We start from the raw sequence: 17,835 nt of genomic DNA, 5'->3' as shown, positions 1-17,835 counted from the left end.
TCTTATGTAGGAACAGGAAGCTGCAGGCTAGAGAAGGCTCCTAGTGCCAGTGGAGGCAAGGCTGCCTTGATTACTGTGCTGTCAAAAGGTTGGAGGACTGTAGCACAGGGGAGGGAGGAGGGGAGAGAATGGTGAGAAATATCAGACCACCTGAGGGGGAGGGGGGGAGGGATGCTGAACAAGTAAACACATACTGAACCTGGAGTGACGGAGGGGTGGCAAGCCATTTTTTGGAGGTGGAAATAAGTCACAATCAGATTCTCTGAGTACATTATTGAGAAGACAGAATTGAATCAATCACGTTAATCTGCCAATATCCTACTATTTAGTGATTTAAATGGTCCAACATTATCCATATATTTGTAAAACATCTATGAATAGGGAAGCCATGTGGTAAATGTATTTATTTATTTTTGTTACATTTGTATCCCACGCTTTCCCACTCATGGCAGGCTCAATGCAGCTTACATGGGGCAATGGAGGGTTAAGTGACTTGCCTAGAGTCACAATGAGCTGCCTGTGCCTGAAGTGGGAATTGAACTCAGTTCCTCAGTTCCCCAGGACCAAAGTCCACCACCCTAACCACTAGGCCACTCCTCCACAAGCATAGCTCCTGCTGAATATTGTTCTGTATTTTACTGTTATGTGGTTTTCTATATGTATGTGGGTGTAATATTGGTGTCCAGTCTGGGCAGGCATGATTAATTGGTATAACCATGAACTAACTTTCAGAATACAGAGGTTTTGGTATTTAGAATCTGGATGTCTCAGGTTATATAGACATAGGACACTGGCATTAGGGATGGGCTGTCATTTTTCAAAAATAACATGCACTCTTCTTAAAGAGTGTGCACTATGTGCAAAGAGAGTGTGGTTATTAGTTTAAAAAGGTCTATTCTGTAGTATTACAAGTGCAACAGAATAGGGTGTCTGGGCATCTTGGATAATGGAGATGGCTATTAAATTTATTATGAAATATAGGAGTGTGGTTAGTTTGTCTCTCCTGAACTTTACTGACAAGGGCCACTATGGTTACTATTTTTTGATATAGTGCTCAGTTAAGTAATAAAAAGGAGAAACTGTATGCCTACAGCTGGTTTAGTAAATATTAAAAATGGTCTCAGTCTGCAAACATGGACTAAGCAAAGAGAAAAGTTGAGCACAGAGGGAAATAACACACTGGTTTCCAACCTAATGATTGGGGTAGTGGATTGAGAACCAGGGAAGTCAGGTTCAGGTTTCACTGCTGTTCATTGTGATCTTGGGCAAGACACTTATTCCAGACTGTCACCATCCTTATCATCAAAAAGGTATTAAAGCCAGAAAAAAAGTGTCACACAAGCAAAATAAATTTTGGAATGTTAGTATTTTTGGGCACACATCTCTTATCCTTCCATTGCTTCAGGTACCAACTTACTTTTCGGGATGGAAAATACCTAGTGAAATCTAATTCACCTTGAGCTACTGAGAAAGGCATGGGCTAAATCCAAAAACTCTTCTTCCCTTGATGAGGAGGAGGAGGAGGAAGAGTATGGGGAACATGATCTTATGGGGACATCTTGTGGTCAGTGTGTACATTGCATGCATGCACAGTATGTTTGCTTAACAGTACAATGAGCAATTCTCAGTCATTTACCCAGGCAAGGGGTCATTACTAAACTGCATTAAGGTTTTGCAGTTAAACATGTTAAAAGCAAAGGTCCCACAGTAAGTTTTTCAGGCCTTCCTGGTACTTTAGGGAAAGCAGCCCTCTTGCTGATTCAAGGCCATGGTCTCTACCATGCTTTAAAGACAACAGTAGCTAAAGCAGAATGCAGTTATTTATTTATATGGATTTTGCTCACACCTTTTTCCAGTAGTAGCTCAATGTGAGTTATATTCAGGTACACTAGGTATCTCCCTGTCCCTGGTGGATTCACAATCTTTTTTAGCTGAGGTAACGAAGGTTAAGTGACTTGCCCAAAATCACAAAGAGCAACAGTGGGATTTGAACTGGGCATGCCAGAATATCAAGCGCAGAGCTCTAACTACTAAGCAACTCCTCCACTCAGTTTAATATTATGAATTAACTGCTGTATTAGCAGTTAGCAGGCATCAACAACACCCACATTTAACTGGAAGGCACACTCCCTACTCCTTCCCTATAGACTAATATGAATTGCCACATTAGGGGGTAATTCTATAACTGGGCATCACATGTTAGGCACCATGATAGGAGGCACAGACTGCCAATTATACAATGGTATCTATGCACACAGATCCCATTCTAGAATACAGGCATAAGTCCAAAGATATGCTCACAGTGTTAGATGCAGTCCATGCCTAACTTGGATGTCCTACCTATGCATCACTAAGAATAAGCCCCTTTTGCAGTTGTGCATTAATGCACTTGCAGGTATTTTATAGAATAGAGCGCAGTGAACATACGAGCTTAAAAGCCAATCATCTCAGCAGTTATGGAATTACCCTGTAGGTATTTAACATAGAAATTAGTGCATGTGGTTACTGCCAGGTATTAACCTGAACTGTGTCTATTACTAAACTTCTGGGTTTACTGAAAGAGTTTTGGCTTGGGCTCTACAGTTTTAAATTGTTTTTCTTCCTATTTGTCTGAATGTTCTCAGTTAGTGAGCTGAAAGTATGTTAATCCTGAACCCATGAGATTAGTTTGAGGTGTCCATCAGGGATCTTTGCTATCTCTTCTTTTGTTTTAATTTGTATTTGGTTCCACTGGCTAGGCTATTGGAAAGTTTAGACTTAAATTTTAATTTTTTTGCTGATGACATTCAGTTGTTAATCTTCATGAAAGATGATCAGCAGGAGGTCATTGCTAATCTCAATCAGAAGTTGGTAGTTTTGGGAGAATGGTTAGATAAGCAGGAACTTGTCATGAACAGAGATAAGTCAGTAGCAATGTGGATCTCTCATAAATCCAATCCATTAAATTTTAAAACCTTCTCTTCAGGGTAAGGAGTTTCTCGTTGTTCATGATCTGGCAACATTGGGTTTTCATTGCAACGATCAACTGAAATTTACTCCTCAGGTCAGCAAGGTGGTTAAATCTTGCTATTTTCACATCAGGCTGATACGTCAGCTGTGGCCCATTTTAAGCTGAGCAAATTTGACAAAGGCTATGCGCGCACTGGTAACTAGCAGACTGGATTATTGTAATTCACTTTTCAGGGTTTGACCCAAGTCAGCTTAAAGAGATTGCAGTCAGTGCAAAACAGCGCTGCCCAGTTAATTACGGGCACAAAGAAATTTGAGCCTATAACACCAGTATTGGCTAGTCTGCAATGGTTGCCAGTGTCTACAAGGATAGAGTTTAAAATTCTATGCCTTGTTTTTAAAACTTTTAGTCTAAAGGTACCTGGTTATCTTGCTGCCCTTAATAATAGGTATATTCCTACAAGACAGCTACGATCTTCCCAGCGAACTATTTTGAAACTTCCTTCCTTGTCTTTAGTTAAAATAACCACTATGATGAAGTGTGCCTTTTGCCATTTTGGTCCTGCTCTTTGGAATCAGTTACCTGATAATCTGAAGAATATAGAGGACTAATCACAGTTTCGCAAAGTTTTGAAGACCAAACTTTTCATGTCTTCCATCTGTTAACTGTTATGATTTATCTAGGTAATTGTTCATTTTTTAGCTGCCCAATGTTTTTTGTTCTTTATGTTGTATTAATTTAAATTGAACTATTTTAATGTATTAAGCTATTTTTTTTAGCATTTTATTGTATTTAGTTATGATGTGTTTTATATTATGGTTTGTTACACTGTAAACCACTTTGGTGTCCTATGGTGTAATGTGATATATCAAACGAATAACTCCCAATGAAGCTCAGTAAATAGGCTTCTAAGGGCTTCTTTTATTAAACCGCGCTAGCGATTCCTGAGTGGCAAATGAGAGGAAGCCTATTCAAGTCCTATGGGCGTCCTCTCATTTGCCACACCAGGAATTGCTAATGCAGTTTAGTAAAAGCCCTAAATTAGTTGCTGTGATAGATATGCTTCTCTGTATGGCTGAAACTACTGTGGACTTTGTCAGTATGTGCACTTTCAGCTAAGCAGAAAGGAGGTATACTTTGGGGGGGGGGGGGAGGGGAGGTGGCATGTTAGGGAAACAACGTTTGAAGATTTGATTTTTAAATCTATATATGTTGTTTTGAATGAACTTTTGCCCACACAAAATGCAGGTGCAAAGTCTGTGGGTATTTTTCACCCGGGTAGTCTTCCTCTGAAATGTAATTACAAGGCCCACTGTTAGGGTACCCATAGACCTGACATTGCAGGCTCTTCAAAACTGGCCCCCTAAATGTTTGGGGGATCAGAGTCCTATGTCCACAGATAGAAGAATAGGGTGGTATCATATTTACCTTTTTCTACAAAGAAAGATTCACTGTTATTAGCACAATTTTTCTAAATTATTACCTTCAGTTATTGCCTCCTGATAATGGCAAAGAAATCCCATAATTCCTTTTTGATTACAGAACAATAAATGTCAAAATTCTTAAAAAAAACTCATAGACAGAGTGTCAATGGACAGATTCAAAGACTAAAAGTTACATTTTATTGAACTTTAATCAGGCCTTCAGAGTACTGCGGGATTCTAATAAAACAAAAACATCAAAATCATGACCACTCACCTCCCTGAGGAAAAAACTGAGAATAGATGAGCTTGAAAGTTTCTTCATCCACAAGACCACTGGGGCACTCCTGTAAGGAGACATTATGCACTTAGCAAGTTCCACAGTCAATGTACATGCTAGTATCTCTCAGTGTCAGCCTAGAGAACTTCCACAGTCAGTGACCAGGACTCTCAGCAACTCCCACCATCAGTGGTAGCAGATCCCACCAGTGGCCTACAACTCTCAGTGCTAGTGACCACAATTACAGTTGCCAGCTGGCTCTGCTTTTTCAAGATAGGTTTGTTTTGAATGGTGAGAACTTAGATAGCTTAATTGTACACTGCCACTTAGAACTGTTTGATTGACTTGAGGTATACGGTTGAAAGCAACTACAGCAAGATACAGGTAGACGGTAAAGTCATCAGTATGTCTGATATAGCAGTGTTTTATATTACAATCAAAGGGAGGGAACAGATTTTGTAGAAAATTCCTCCGAGTATAAAATCCATCATGTACCAGAATAACTGTCTTTGGTTCTTTGCCTCCCCGGTCACTAAACATATCTACAAGGGGAGAGCCTTCAAGCTTAAAACTCAAGTCAGACAGACCCAGAAATTTACAGACTTTGTATTGTGCTGGTATAACAAGTGTAGGAGTTATGCAAGAGTTTACAGGTGATAGAAATCTGGGACTGACCTAGAGTGTCCTTTCTGAACCAAGCCACTTGGCATTTCTGAACTTCGTCAGGCCTACCAACTTCTAGCTTCAGACCCCTGACACCCAGTGTAAAAAAAAAATCTAACTCCCATTGTTGGTGGTGCCAACTACCTCTTCAGCTCTAGTATTAGGTCCTCTAACTCCCAGCTCTACAGCCTCAATACTACTGTCACTCTACTTGTGACCAGAATAGTGTTCAATCTGTAGAGATAAGTTGTATAAGGAAGAAATAGCTAGGGGCTTTCTTTTTGGCCTGATTTTATTCAATTTCTATCTGGCTTCTCTGTTTTTTGAGATTGCAAAACACATTTTTAACATAGTAACATAGCATATGATGGCAGATAAAGACCCCCATCCACTTTGTCCAATAAGGCAGCCAGAGCTGCACCTGTCACTCTTTTAGGATGACATACTGGCATCACAGATAGAGCAGTCACATAAAGAGTGGCTTTATAATTTTGGTTGCAGCATAATCATACTGCTACTCAAGTTTTGTAGATGATACTCAACTTGGGATGTACATATCTTATGATTCATTCCTAGTGGGTATCACATTAAATAATTGTTTGGATCTGATTGCATCATGGCTGTGGCAGAACTACTTGAAAAGAAATCCAAGGAAATCTCTAGCCATTTGAATTTCAGAAATGAAAACAGAATTGAGAATTCTTCCAACTACATCAGGTCACCCAGTGGGTTTATCCAATCAGTTGATGAGTTGTGAGTTTGGTGCAGATGCTTATTTGTTGAGATTTGTTAACCACCTTTATGACAAGATTCACTGAAGGTGGTGTACGGCAGGTATAAAATATTGAGTGGAGTGGAACAGGTGGATGTGAAGCGTCTTTCCAAAAATACTAGGACTAGGGAGCATGCAATGAAACTACAGTGTAGTAAATTTAAAACAAATCGGAGAAAAGTTTTCTTCACCCAACACGTAATTAAACTCTGGAATTCGTTGCCAGAGAACATGGTGAAGGCGGTTAGCTTAGCAGAGTGTAAAAAGGGGTTAGACAGTTTCTTAAAGGACAAGTCCATAAACCACTACTAAATGGGAAAAATCCACAATTCCAGGCATAACATGTATAGAATGTTTGTACTTTTGGGAAGCTTGCCAGGTGCCCTTGGCCTGGATTGGCCGCTGTCGTGGACAGGATGCTGGGCTCGATGGACCTTTGGTCTTTTCCCAGTGTGGCATTACTTATGTACTTATGTACATATCTTATCTGTAGTGAGATTGTGTTTTTAATTATTTTAGACTATTCTGTCGGTTGTGTACTTTTCTGGACCAGGATCATTGTGTCTTGTTGGTATATTCTCTAGTGTTAACCAGACTAAGTTATTGTAATTCCCTATATCATGATTTGCCTGCTATTATAATAAAATGACAAGTTATTGCAGAATGATGCCATCAAGTTTATTATTTATGAAGAAATGCCAATTCTTCCAAAATATGACTGCTAGGTAGTTACTGGGAAGAAGAGATTGGAGAGCAGTTAACTTTTATTATTTAAGTTACATTGGCTTCCAATGAAGGAGCATTGTAGTATAAATGATGGTACTCGCTCTTTAGGCTACACAGTGGTGGTGTTGGACTGCTGCTCCCCTCCTATGGATTTCAACTCCTTTTATTGACTCCCTGATAAAATTGATGAGAGAGGAATAAGGGAATTTGACTCCTGGTTTTAATTTTTCTTTAACTCATTTTTACTTTCCCTAATTCTGGAAAACTTTAAATTCCATGCTGATGATCCCTTGGCTCTTATTTCTCAAAGCTCCTTGCTTTAACCTCCTAACCTGACCTTCAACTCTGTTCTACTGCTTCTACTCATCACTATGGCTACTGCTTGACCTAGTCCTTTCTCCTAACTGCTGTCTCTCAGATATCTCCACTTCAATTCTTTCTTGCTCTGGATCGTCTTCTGATACTTTTGATAATTTAATAATCTCCTTCACAATCTTGTCCAATCACTACTCATACCTCCTGGAATCTCCCGACTATTAACCCTCACACATCCTTTCCACTGCTATCTCATACATCCTTCCCTTTACTATATTGTCTGATTTCTTCTTGGAACACTATACTCTCCTATTTTTGAACACTCTTGCTCCTTCCTTTATCCGCTATGTAAGCTTCACCAAACTCCAACATTGGTTTACCCCCATGCTTTTGTGAGCACTGCAGAGTGTCTGACTAAAATTTCCACACCCATGCTGTTCTTATACATTTCATTTTCATGCTGACCTCATTCCACTCTTCTCTTGCATTTACTAAATATGACAATGTCCACCTCTCAAAAACTTTCACCTCACTCTGCCACATTCACTTCCCTCCTCTAAATTCCACAGAAACAGCCCTTGCAAAATCTTCAATGACTTGTTCATGGCTAAAGCAAAGGCCTTTACTCTGTCCTTATCCTCCTTAACCTATCTGCTGCTTTTGACACTCTTAATCAACACCTACTTAATGAAGCTCTGTTTTCTGTGGAATTTTGAGGATCTGTCTTGTCTTGGTTCTTCTTTACCTCTCCCACTGCACTTTGAGGGCAATTCTATAACTGGGAGCCTCATAGGAGATTATTCTATAAAGAAATGTAGTGACCTGTTCCATGACAGGGGACTTGCAGAGTCGACAGCCATGCAACTGTCAGTGGGGTGGCATGGGGGATGTGAGTGAAGTGCCTGCAGGAGGGAGGTGCTCCATCCCAGGTGGCAACCAAGCTAGGTATGCTACTACTACTTAACATTGCTAAAGCGCTACTAGGGTTACGCAGCGCTGTACAATTTCACAAAGAAGGACAGTCCCTGCTCAAAGGAGTTTACAATCTAAAGCCCATGCTCCTCCCATGTGTATGTCCCACTGCAAATACCCACTATGAGTCCCTTTTACCAAACTGCGGTAAAAAGTGACCTTAGTGCATGGATATGCAGGCCATTCCCAGGCGCTATGGCCATTTTTACTACATGGGTAAAATGGATGATTTTTCTATTTTTTTTTAAATTTATGGCTATGCCCTAATTTTCCCATTAGTGCGTGAGCCCCTACCATCACCTCTTTTGTAGGCAGTAAGGGCTCATGCGTTAACCATGTGCTAATCAGTTAGCGCACTGCGATGTAACTGTGCTAACAGATTAGCAAGGAACACACCTATTCTCTGCCCCGCCCCAGCACTAAAAAATAAAATTTATTTTTTAGGATGTGGGTAGCACGCACACATGCAAAAATGACCATCGAGTGTCTGAGTGCGTCCTATAGTATGCACTTTTTTGCTTTGGGTATTTACAGAATAGTGCTAAGGCCAGTTATTGATATTTATCTGTCCTGGATATGTCATTTGCATGTAATTGTCAGCATTGTGTACATTTAAGCACCTGGTTTATAGACTTTCCCTTCACATGCGTTTTCTAGTAGATCTCCTCTACCGCTATCCCACTACCAATTGGTGCACCTCAGGGCTCTATCCAGGATTCATTCTCTCTCTAGGTGCTTTAATCTCCTCCCATGTTTTTCAGTACTATTTTTATGCTCGTGACTATCATATGTACCCCAGTACACTAGAAATGTTGGCAGCAATCCAGCCCCAAATCTCCGCCTGCTTGTCTATCATTTCTGCTTGGATGTCCCACTCTCACTTTAAATGGAACTTGGCCAGGACACAGCTCCCTTATCTTTCATCCTGAAACTCGCTTTCCATTTTCTCCACTTCTCTAATTGAATGAAAAATACTACCATCCTCCCTGTCCTCTCAGCCTGCAACATTGGGATTATCTTTGACTTTTCTCTTTCCGCATCTACACACATCCAAAATATTGCTAAAACGTGTCAGGGTAGATATTCAAGCCAAAAGAGCACAATGGGCCTCCAAAAGTGGGTTGACAGCATTATGTCAGTAATATAGTCTGGATAATATCTTCTGTTCTTTCAAAATCAGTGCCACCACATATAAAAGGTAAGAGCAATGTAGCCACTTCTCTCAATTGAGGGAAACCCCCCCCCCCCCCCACTACCATGGCTCTATCAAAAAAATAAAGTGGCCTAGTGGTTAGAACAGTTGATCTGATGTGCATGGGTAGTGGGTTCAAATCCCATGTAACCCACAGCTGACCTTTTCACCCTACCCTGTGCAACGTGCCGGGCAGACTTCTACAGTCTACGCCCTAAACATGGCAAGAATAAATCAAGATCAGGTAGACATATGAAGTATCACATCATACCATATGTAATGATTTTATCTTGTTAGGCAGACAGGTCTGCTGTCATCTACTATGTTAGTATGTTTATTGGAGGTGAAAGTTCTGCTTTGAGAGAGACAGACAACTCACCTAATGCTCCATCATCTTAATAGAGGGCCCTGGTAGCGTTTTTTCCTCAATTGAGAGAATTAGCTACATTTCTCTTACCTTTATATTTAGTGGCATCTTATCTACTCTCTCATCATCTTCTGCATAGAATATTGCAAACTGTTCCTCATAGATCTCCCACTAAATTCAGACTCTCCACTCTTATCTATCCAAATTCAAGAGTGACTCATTTTTCACCAATGTCATTACTCATGTAACCTCTTTTCTCAATCATTGGCTTCCTATCCAATTCACAACAACGATCTTCAAGATCAGTATACCAAAAATGTAGTAGAACCTATCTAAACTCACCAATGGTATGTGTATATACGATATAATCTTATTGCACAATTGCAGGAAACAAGTATGATTTCAAAAATACTGTTTCTCAAAAATACAATTTATTTAAAAAATTGGTAGGAAAAGACCTCATAACGCCCCAAACCCACACTCCTTGCTGACTCAAATTCCAGCATTCCATAAACGTGGTTGGTCCATCTATAATCATGGGTCAGAAAAACCTCCCCCCAAAAGTTAACATTTTGTGGATCCAAAACACTTTTCAACTTTATTGTACTATTAACATCCACAGCTTGTTAATAGTACAAGAAAGTTGAAAAGTGTGGGTGGGACATGGCAGGGGGAGGGGCTGAAATTTATTTTATGTCATGGCAACTGTGGTAACCCTACTTCCACCACCAATTCCTGATTTTGTGCCGTTCACCTTTCTATACAATATACCTGGAATTCACCTCCTAAAACAATGTGTTCTGCACCTTCTTTAACCATATTCAAATCCAGGTTAGAAACCTACCTTTTCAATTCTCCTAATTCTTAATTTATTTATTTGTTGCATTTGTATCCCACATTTTTCCCATCTCTTTGCAGGCTCAATCCCTAATTCACTTGCTCAAAGCAATTTTTTTTAAGTACACAATTTTCCAAAATGTCTTGTATGTTTGTCTTGATTAGACTGTAAACTCTGTCATGCAGGGCCTGTCATTTCAGTGTAATTTGTTAAAGTGCTACATTTAACAAGTAGTACTATTGTCAATAAGAGTAGCAGTGCATACAGGTATGAAAACACCCTTAAAGGGGCAATAAAAATGTGTACGTGAAAGGTATCAATGTATTGAGAAAGAATTATAAGAAATCAGGAAATAGCAATGCTGCCTAGTCACACCAATTACTACAGTTGCTGGTATCAGCCTTGCCAACAAACATCACCATCCCCCAAACCCCTTCCACCATTATAGCTCCTCTTCCCAGGATCAGCCCCCCCCCCCCTTAACTTCATCATTACCACTGTCAGGAGGTCTTTTACTAAGGCGTGCTAGCGTTTTTAGCGTGCGCTAAAAATAGGCATGCGCTAAGTGCTAGAGACACCAATTCCTATGGGCGTCTCTAGCGTTTAGCGTGTGACTATTTTTAGCACATGCTAAAAACGCTAACATGCCTTAGTAAAAGACACCCTCAGTGATCTCTTTCCCCTCTTAGTTTACATCAGCCAGTGACCCGAACTCTGGTCATCACTACCCCTAACTCCCACCACCATCATCACTCACTTTGAGAGTCTGGATAGAGAGGAAATGGAGTGATGATGCTAAGATGGAGGGGGTGGGGGAGGAGGAAGGCAAACATCTGCTATACTCACAGTTTTGAAGCCTCTGTACAGAGACTGGAGCTCCTTTTTGGTGAACTTGGTTAGGGATCGGAGTTGTTCCAGCCCCTCTGGCTGATGTCGAACCGTGCATAATTCAAAGTCAGGATCACCGTTGTCTGTGAGGAGAAAGTACAGACTTAGGGCTGGATTAAGTAAATTGCACCAAAAAAAATAGGCACTGGAAAAAGTCAAGCGCTCCTTGCTATTCTATACAGGGTGATCCAGGATCAATGCCCTTTATAGAATAGTGCGTAGCAGAGATTTGCATGCCCAACTTTGGGTGCAAAAATTTACACCAACTGGAGGCAGTGCATGCAAATCTCTCTCATAAATATTCTTTCTGAGTATCCTAAAAACCTAACTAGCTGGGGTGCCTCCATTACCAGGTTTGGTAAAAGCACCTGAAAGCAGACAGGGTTCAAAGGTAAAGCAGACTTTTAGAGGCTCTTTTACTAAGCCATGTAGGAGCCTACATGCACCCAATGTGCACCAATTCGGAACTACTGGGCGATAATTTCATTTTTTATGCATGTCCACTACAAGTGCTGCAAAATAGATTTTATTTTCCAGTGTGAGGCGCTAACCGAGCGGTAATCGGCATTGTACGTATGCTGATGATTACCGCCCGTTAACATGTGAGACCTTACTGCTCGTTAACATGTGAGACCTTACCACTAAGTGAATGGGTGGCGGTAAGGTCTCAGACCCAAAATGGATGCAGGCCAATTTTGATTTGTGTACACAACTCAAGTTGCACTATATAGGATCCGGGGATTAATGAGTAAATTGGTGTATGGTGATTGTTACTGGACAAGCACACTAACTACTATTGCAGTGACTTGACATGCGTTACCTGCATGTTGTGTTAAGGGGCAGGAGCTAGATGGATCATGGTCGGAGAATGGGCATGGAGTGCGGTACTTACTGCATGTTGACTATAACTTGTGCAGTTAACGTGGATTCGCGTACTGTCTCCTCAAGGGGAGGCACTAAAGGCCTTATTCTATAAAGGTTATGCTCCTAAATTTACGCTCCTAAAATTTATGCTCCTAAATTACGAGCATACTTTATGCTTCAAAATAGATTGTTTGTAATTTAGGAGCATAAATTTAGGTGCATAAATTATGCTCATAAATTAGGAGCATAAATATTAGGAGTGTAAATTTAGGAACACAACCTTTATAGAATAAGGACTGAGGTGCACCTTGGCTAATTGAAACCAGGTTAAACATGTGCTAATGAACATTTCCATGCAGTAACCCAACAATTACCATGCAGCCTTTGCACTTACCACATGATAATTTGTGCTGTTAAAGCATGGTAAGTGCAAAAACATAGCACACTTTTAGTAAAAGGTCCCCCTTAGTATTTAAGGGAGGAAGTTATCAACATTGACTGCCATTAAGACATTTAATTTTACCACAATCCATGCTATTGTCACACAGGGTTTCATTGCATAAAATGGGATCATGTGCTAAAATAGCACAACTTGTGGTAAAATAACCTGTCTTAACGGTAGCCCACATTGATAACTTCCCCCCTAAATACCAGTGCAGGTTGAAAATTAGACAAAAAAGGTACAATCTAAAATAAAAGAAATACAATTTAATTCTCCTTTGCCACCACCTCTGCCTATTAGGCCTCTTTTCTCCCCATCTCCCAGGGCCACTTCCTGAGAACTTGTTGAGAAAAACTCTCTGCCTCCTCAGTTAAGGCTTCTTTTACTAAGCTGCACTAGCGTTTCCCTTGCTGCAAATGAAAAGAAGCCCATAGGAATTGAATGAACTTCCTCTCATTTGCCCTGCCTGGAATTGCAAGCGCGGCTTAGGAAAAGAAGCATTTAACGCCATTGAATTACCTTTAACCTGGAGATGGGATTCAGACACCTCTCTCTCTAGGACTCTGGAGCTTCTGGATTCAGGAAATTTATTTTGGATCCTCAGCTTCTGTGTTAGAATCAAAAGAACTCTTTCTCCTTCTTCTCCAGAGGCCTTCTTTATCCTCTTACTCAACACTGCTACCCAATATTCAAAAGCAAATATCCAGATAACAGTGATTGTTATCTGGATATTTGTGATCAGTGACACTGTATGGATAGAGCTGCTCAGTATTCTCCATTCTGCCTAGGTATGGAGTGGTACAGGGGTGAAGTTTGGGTAAAGGAAGTTATCTGGAGAGCGGCAATACTCAACCTGCTGTCCAAATAATTACCGTTAGCCAGATAGTGGTTTTGGAAGGCTGCCAACTGGATACAGATTTGGACAGGGTTGATCCAGTCCTGGGTTTACCTTGTTGCATGCAGGGAATTGTAGTTCTGATTTCCCCATTACATTCCCCAAGAAAAGCAAATCCCAGCATGCACTGGGGTAAACCTAAGACTGGACCAACCTTGTCCTGCAAATCTGGATTCAGTTGGCAGCCTCAGGTTTTACATATCTATTATTAATTTAAATGCCACAGTTGGCATTTAAAAATATGCCGACTGCAAAGTTTAAATATTGATCCATGTAGAGTTTTGGCATAGTCAGCCTAAAGAATGTAGTGAAGACTACTGTGAAACACCCAAGTAATATAAAGAAGTGCAAAGTGTTTTCATTTCAGATTTTACTGTTTAGCTATATTTCTTGTCTTAAAGTTCTGATGTTCCTTTTTTTTTTTATAAAAGAATGTTTTCCTTTACTAAAGATTCTAGTGCAGTACTTAGCCAGGGAAAGGCAAGATCACATCCTTGGACTATACTATCCTATATAATAATTCTCACCTCCAGTGTTCTGACTTGCCTGGGACCGTGGCTCAGTTCGAGTTGGTCTGCTAGGCTCTGTAGATCAGGCTGACATCACCGTAGCCATTATGATGTCAACTTCAGAACCCGGGGGGGGGGGGGGGGGGGGAGACATGCCTCACAGCTGATCCATGTCCAGAGGAGGGTCGCTGGACATGGGTAGCTGGAGGGGGGCAGGGGAGAGAGGAGGGTCACTGGACATGGGTGGCTGGAGGGGGGGCAGGGGAGAGAGGAGGGTCGCTGGACATGGGCAGCTGCAGGGGGAGCAAGGGGTCACTGGACATAGTGGCTGGAGGGGGGCAGGGGAGAGAGGAGGGTCACTGGACATGGGTGGCAGGAGAGAGAGGAGGCTCGCTGGACATGGGTGGCTGCAGTGGGCGCAGGGAGAGAGGAGGGTCACTGGACATGGGTAGCTGCAGTGGGCACAGGGGGAGAGGAGGGTCGCTGGACATGGGTGGCTGCAGGGGAGCCGAGGAAAACCTTGCTAGCACCCATTTCATTTGTGTCAGAAATGTGGGGGGGGGGGGGAGACACAAACTTTTGCCCTGTCCCTGCTCTTTGCCCCTCTGCGACCCCCACATACCTGAGATGGTAGGAGGCCTCATGCCCTACCAGCGGAAGCCCTCCTCTAGCCAAAAGCCTGGTGGTTGGTGGTGCTATTTCTGGGCTCTCACACAATGACCTCCCATCCCTGCACATACTTGGGTTTCAAAAAACTGAGCATACATGGGATAGGCCTGCCCCCTGTGCATGCTCAGTTTTTGCACATGCTCAGTTACACAAAAAACAAGTTTATGCGCGGAGGGGGCGTTGTAGTAGCAGCAGCAGCCTAGGAAAAGCTTTGCCAATTCTAGGCTTTGGATAGAGGAGGGCTTTATCTGGTGGGGCTTGGTGACCCCCACCAGCCAAAGCAGCAGACAGCGTTTCAATTTTGGAGTGCCTCTAAGGCCCTTCCGTGGCTATGCCATTGCTATGTGGTATTTATAGCCCCAGATTCTTGAAATCACTGCTGCAGTTTCTCTAATGCATCATGACAGGGTTGTCAGAAATCCAGGGCTGGCCTGACCTCTGGAACTGGGTACCTTAGAAACGTTGCTGACACTAGTCTGCCACATGCTTTATATTAGTCAGCACCACGCTGTACCTGACGTAAATCATCTCCAGGAAGCTTTCATGTTTTATAGGTGTCAGGACAACTTCTGCATTATTAAAACAGAAGTGCTGTTATACAGATAATAGATTTATACTTGAGGATGAGGGACTTTTCATTCATTCAAGTATTTATATACTGCTTAAACCTAAGCAGTTTACAGTTTCATTTTACAGGTACTGGGACTGTCCCTTTTGTAGAAAGCCTGGCTTTATGTTAAGAAGTCAAATGCTGTTGCAAAGGGCATCGCTTCATACCAGTGGTTCTTAACCCAGTCTTTGGGATACATCTAACCAGTCAAGTTTTCAGGTTACCTGCAATGACTATGCATGAGATAATTTATCTCATACATATCCATTGTGGAGATCCTGAAAACCTGACTGACTAGGTATGTCCTGAGAACTGAATTGAGAACTCCTGCTTTACATGAAGAGCTCACATGCAGAGAGTAAAAAACAGGATTAACAGGCTCCATTTCTTCAAAACAACTTAATCCAGGCTGGGTTTTACCACACTGAATACATAAACCTGCACTTTTAATATTTTTTAATAAAATCAGAACTACATGTCCAAGCAATAGAATAAAACCAGGCCTGGAAAAACTGCCCTAAGAAAATGAAGCCATTGTATGCAAATCTATCTAAAGCTTATTCCTTGCAGATATCCTGAAATCCAAACTGGCTGGGTGTGTCCTCTGGACTGGGCTGAGAATCCCTGTACTACAGAGACTGGAGCTGCCAAGTCACCAAGTTCAGGTCGGGAGACTTTTTGACCAGTCCTGGTTTTACTTATACATCTCCAAGCAGTGTGGGATTTGTAGTCCCTGATTCCATCCATTGAAATCAGTGCTGCCAGTCCAATAATGCACCAGGATAAGATTGTAAGAAATCCTGGATTAGCTTACGATCTCTCTCCTTGAACTGGATAATATGGAAGCCCTGGTGTACTGGAAGGTGAGACTGAGTTATAGAAAGAGCAGAGATTTAAAATAAGTCACACACTGCTATGGAAAGCAGGGCTTTATAGTGAGGAGTGGGTGGGTTTAGGATGAGTGATTTATTCTTATTTAGAATCAAGCAGAGCCACCAAGCTACTCAGTTCTAAAAAGGAAACTTTTTGGCCAGTCCAAGTTTTAAACAAGTTCTAATATAGTATGGCACTTGAAGTCTTTGAAGTGTATGATTCTACTAATGGAAATCAATGCTGCAGGGCCCACAATGCATCTGGATATGGTTGTCAGAAATTCAGGACTGGCTTAGCATCACACTCCTGGAACTGGGTAACTAAGCAAAGCTGAATAAAATGAATGAGGAAGGATCACTGAGCTCCATAAGGACACAGAAAGGAAGCCAGAACAGAATCTCTCTCTCTGTCAGACCCACTTAACCTGCCCTCTAGCTCTGAGCCCGTGCAGACTAGGGAACACCTTTCCTAAGCGTGCTGGGATGTATGAAGCTGCTCATAGCACAAATGCAGGACTACAAGACCCAACATGCTTAGAGATGAAAACCAGGAATGGCTCAATCACTCCCTATAGAAAGCAGTTGAGCTATATGATTGATAATTCTAACAGAGACAAAGATGGGGTGGAGGGCAGAAAGGAGGAAAAGTGAGATTGTTACCTTCCATGGACATGGGCTCCAGAATTCCAAACTGCTTAAGCACAGCTATGAAAAGCACAATGACCACGGCCACGGCAAACAGTTCCATGCCCTGGATTCCCATGGCCGACCGGTGTCCCTGGGTGTGGGCATGTGAGACACCGTGCTGCGGGCTGCCCAAGCAGCGGAACTCTGCTGTATCCTGTCAGTGTGCTGCAGGGAGATCACATCTCCAGAGCTGGCTCAGAAATCTCACCCCAAGGTCTTCACAGTCTTGTCCGAAACACTGGGCAAATCCTAGGATCCCCGACTGCTGGAAGTGCTGGCTAGATTTTATGGAGATGTTTCAAGCCATGCCCATGCACCCCAGGCGACACTCACTCCTTCAGAATTGCAGTCTCATCTAGCAAATGTATGGAAGAATATGAAGACAGAAGCTAAGGTGAGCTGTGTCCTGTGAGCTGTGCTGACTCCTTTGCTAGTTACTGGGAGCTTCTGAGGATCTCCCCAGCATCCTGGGAGGCACCTAAACTGGGAACATCCCCCTGTTGTAACTAAAATCCATTCTCTCTTCAAGCTTATTGGCTGCTTAAGACTATAGAATTCATCAGCCCCCTGAGATACAGAAATGAGAGGAAAGCCTGCCAGGTCTGTCTGTCCTGTTCACTTATTGTTCATACAGTGATTCCCACTCTATTGATTGAGATGAGAGTTACCATGACAATACTCTAAGTACTGGACCACAGATCAAGAACCAGCTCCAGAAAATCAGCACTTTCAAAAAGTGGTTTTGAGGTTATTCTCAGTAGTAAGTGAGACGAGTGAAGTGTTTGTGGGGAAGGCAGCACCGGAACAGAGAGAGAAGAGGGGGTGGGGCAGGCAGAAAATAAGATACAGTAGAAGAGAGGCAGGGAGAGATAAGAAAAAAAAAAAAAGGAAAGGTAGCTATGA

General features: G+C 41.9%; 1 protein-coding gene across 1 annotated transcript in view; it reads right to left on the bottom strand.

Annotated features, from left to right (window-relative positions):
* KCNIP3 (potassium voltage-gated channel interacting protein 3) overlaps positions 1-17,008 on the bottom strand; it is a 65,332-nt gene extending 48,324 nt beyond the window's left edge. Inside the window, exons 1-3 of the mRNA XM_030199592.1 lie at positions 16,906-17,008; positions 11,343-11,467; positions 4,649-4,718 (exon numbers count right to left, since the gene is read on the bottom strand). Coding sequence (XP_030055452.1) covers positions 4,649-4,718; positions 11,343-11,467; positions 16,906-17,008 — 298 coding nt within the window. The remainder of the gene's footprint in view (positions 1-4,648; positions 4,719-11,342; positions 11,468-16,905) is intronic.
* Positions 17,009-17,835: the final 827 nt, after the last annotated feature.

The sequence above is a fragment of the Microcaecilia unicolor genome, chromosome 4, assembly GCF_901765095.1.
Source record: "Microcaecilia unicolor chromosome 4, aMicUni1.1, whole genome shotgun sequence".
In the NCBI taxonomy this organism is placed as follows: domain Eukaryota; kingdom Metazoa; phylum Chordata; class Amphibia; order Gymnophiona; family Siphonopidae; genus Microcaecilia; species Microcaecilia unicolor.
This window is presented reverse-complemented; position numbering and strand designations above follow the sequence as displayed.